The sequence below is a fragment of the Sitodiplosis mosellana genome, unplaced genomic scaffold (assembly GCF_009176505.1).
Source record: "Sitodiplosis mosellana isolate CC-2019 unplaced genomic scaffold, AAFC_SMos_1.0 Smas_scaffold_3016, whole genome shotgun sequence".
Classification (NCBI taxonomy): Eukaryota; Metazoa; Arthropoda; class Insecta; order Diptera; family Cecidomyiidae; genus Sitodiplosis; species Sitodiplosis mosellana.
The window spans coordinates 1-3,929 of NW_022598258.1; the positions used below are offsets into that span (position 1 = coordinate 1).

The window sequence follows — 3,929 nt, forward strand, 5'->3', positions numbered from 1 at the left end:
AAATGAGTCATCACTTGGTCAGAACAAATGTCTTGCTTGATTAAATCATATGCTCGTTGACAATGCTCGTTCCATTTGTATCGAACATCCTTTTGAAGCAAACAATATAATGGATACATTTTACTAGCGAAATCCCTAATAAAACGTGAGTAATAATTAGCCATGCCGATAAATGCTCTCAACTCATGAATGTCTTTCGGAATGGGCGCATCCAAAATAGCTGAGATCTTTTCTTTATTTTTATTCAGCCCGTCTTTATCAATGGTAAAACCAAGATATGAAATTTGTTTCTGAAAGAAAATACATTTATCGATATTTAACCTCAAACCGGCGTCAGACATTTTCTTCAAGACTGCTTTTAAATTGGAAAGATGGTCTTTGAAAGTTTTACCAGTGACGGTAATATCGTCCTGATATACAACAACTCCGTCGATACCCCTTAATAAATTTTCCATGTGCATTTGAAAAATTGCGGCTGCTGGCTTAATGCCGAAAGGAAGACGTTTCATTTTGAATGTGCCAATGTGTGTGCTCCATGTGCACAACAATTGGGATTCTTCGTCTAAACACAATTAATTATATGCAGCACTCATGTCCAATTTACTGAACAATTCTCCACCTTGAAGAGATGTGAATATTTCTTCAATGAGAGGTAACGGATATTTGACATCAACAAGAAACTTGTTTAGAGTCGTTTTATAATCGCCACAAACACGTAGCTTGCCATCTGGTTTCGGAACAGGAACAACTGTTGTTCCCAATTTCGACGTTTCAACTTGTTCAAGTACGCCATTTGCAACTAAATCGCGTAGATTTTGTTCAATTTCTGACTTCCATGCAATTGGGATTGATCGCGGTTTGCAAAAAATTGGTTTAGCGTCACTATCAATTTGTAAAGAAACTTCACAAACGTTATATTTACCCAACTGACCATCAAAAAGATCCGAAAATTCACTTTTAATTTGATTCACAATGATGGGAAAATGTTGAGTCTCTGACTCAATCGAATGAACGTGAATTTCATTATTTGGATTCGATTGAACTAGTAAAAACCCAAACGCACGTAGAAAATTTCTACCTAGCAACGGTGGTGCATTTGCATCGGTCACAACAACTGTAATACGTCGATTGGTGCCACTATAAGTAATACTTGGTAAACACTCACCTATTAAATCAATTTTGATGCCTCCATAATTGCGGTATGGGATGTTACATTTCGTGAGCGGATACTGTGATAAATGCTTCTCATAAAATGTCCTTGGAACAAATGTGCGCGGTGCCCCCGTGTCACAAGCAATATCCATCTCGGTGCCTCCGAACACAACCTTCAACCAGTACAATTCTTTGGATTCGTCATCGGCTAAACTGTATAAACGAAAATCAAACAAATTACCATCAGAAAAAGAATTTACATATGAAACTGAATTATCGTTATTAGAATTTGGATCAATAAAATTGAAATTTTTCTTGTTTTTGTTACGACAAACGGTGCTCAGATGTCCCTTCTTCGAGCAGGAATGGCACGTGGCTTCTTTGTAAGCACAGTTATTCGCCTCATGTGTCTTCCATCCACATCGGGTACACGCGGTTTTCTTGCCATGTGGTTGCTTGCTGCTGTTGTTGTTGTTGTTGCTCGAGTTACGGTTTCGTTGGTTTTGGTTGGCACGTGGCAATCGAACGAGGTTAACATCGGAATCCGTGCCCTCTTTTCTCAATGCGAATTTCGTCTCCAAAATGAGTGACTTCTTAAATGCATTCGCCAGTGTCAACTTTTCATCTTCCTCGCACAATCGTGTGAAAATTTTCTCGGGAAGTTGCGTGATGAATTTGTCTTTGACCATCACATCCAAATCGGTTCCGTACTTACATTGCAATGCCAGTTTCTTTATGCGTGCATACCATGCTGAAACACTCTCACTATCGTCACGTATTGCGTCATGGAAAATTTTCCGTTCGTGGTATACGATGGTCGGCGGCGTGTAGTGTTCATCCAAAATGTCGAGTAATTCGGTAAACTCCTTCTTCATCGGCTCGATTGGATCGCATAAATTCGTCAATAACTCAAGTGCTGGCGTTCCGACGGATTTCAACAAAATCGCATTTTCGTCGGTGCAATTGATCTCGGCAAAATGAATTCCCAAGCGTTGTTTCCAAATTTTCCATTTGTCATCATTCACGTTGAATTCGCTGATGGTGGTGGATTGTATTACGGTTCTCTCAGTTTTGTCGGTGATTGTTTCGTTAGGCATTGTGATACGATTCGCAAAAAATAAAAATTATTGTGTAAAAATGGTCTGAGATCTCCAAATAAAATTCGTGTTTCAATAAAACTTTTCTGTTGAACAGATCGAGATCTAAGAATAAAATTCTTGTTTTAATAAAACTTTGTCCTTCGATACGGTACTTTGCAAAAATAATGCACGTTTCGTTCGTCTTTGAAATGCCCTTTTGTCGCCAATTGTGATGTACTCGTAGAAATGAAAGACTTGCTTGTTTGATGCTTGCGAATAGAATGAATCGTTTATTGATGTGCTAAAATGTAAATGGTTCGTTTGTGTTTGACATATGAGATGTCGCTCTGTTACGTCTTTATTCGTTTGGCGTGAATGTGTCTAATGTAGCAGTAGATTTTAGACACGTATACAACAGAAGTGATACCTTTATTTTGGGGTTGCCAACATATCCCCAATTTTAACCCCTTTCCTCACAATTTAGGGGTTGGGTATCTATATATAATTTATCTACACACATTACCCTTTAAGTTGATATGCGTTAGAACTCTATACAAAATGGCCCAAGATCCATACAGAACGGGACACACTTCTTTGTTAACTTCGCCATTTTTCTTTCGTGAAGTTCCTTGATTTTTTTCATTTAAGTTGGAGTTTTTGAGCTACACGTCATAGTTTTCTGACAAAATCAAAGTTATTGCAAAAAAGGGGTGAACGAACCCTTTTTTGACTGACTGTGTATGTAGTTTTGGTAGTTTAGAGGTTTTCTACATCCAAGAGGTTTTTTGCATGTAGAAAACGTAATTTACAGTTTTCTACGTGAATTACATACGCGTCTTAAAAATTTTGTAAATATGCCAACCTTGCTCATCATTGAAGTGCAAATAAATCATTTTCAGTACTTTCATATACTAATACATTGAACACTGAAAACACTGAAAACCACTGAAAAGTACTGAATTCAATTTTTCAGTAGTAATTCGCCCCTTGACTCAAATACAAATAATACAGCAAACTCAATAGAATGCCCATTGCCCACAGTATGATTTCAATATTTCGGGATTAAAGAAATGCATGGAATAGTTCAGCATAGCAATGAGCATTTCTATAATCGATGTATTCGAATTCACACAAAAACAACACGCTCAGATTGTATCCATGCAAAACGAGTTTTTTTTTCATGAAAAAAAGCGCGCTAAATCGTCAGTTCACCTCATCTCTGCAATAGCATCAAATAAAAATAGCATCAACGCGATGAATGTGGTAATTTATCTAATGATATGCGCTTACACGGGAGATGATATAAATATATGGACATATGAAAATCATAAAATATTTTATGATCAATTTGAAATGATAGGAAATTATGATGCGAAGAGTAGTTTTGACTTTCTAAATGCAATATTTTATCATCGGAAAAATGAAGCTCGATTTTATAGGGAGACAGAGAAAAATCCATCTAATCTAATCTTACGGAAATAAATTGGTTTCGTTAAATAAAATTGTATTGCCGATACTAAAGTAGTCACACGCTTATAATCTCATAGAAAATTTGTGTCAAGACATTCTGCAGCGCCGTCGATTTATAATGACAAAATTCAGTACTAATCGGTGTTATTATGCAGTATTTCGCAATTTGTCGAAATCACTTCCAGCTATTTACAGGCGATTTCGCCGTCACTAATGGACGGCGCTGCA

At 37.0% G+C, this 3,929-nt stretch overlaps 1 protein-coding gene across 1 annotated transcript; it reads right to left on the minus strand.

Moving 5' to 3' along the window:
- Positions 1-572: 572 nt before the first annotated feature.
- On the minus strand, positions 573-2,249 carry LOC129571627 (uncharacterized). The gene has a single exon (XM_055451445.1). It carries the CDS (start codon positions 2,247-2,249, stop codon positions 573-575), a length of 1,677 nt encoding a protein of 558 aa, XP_055307420.1.
- Between the last annotated feature and the right edge of the window lie 1,680 nt (positions 2,250-3,929).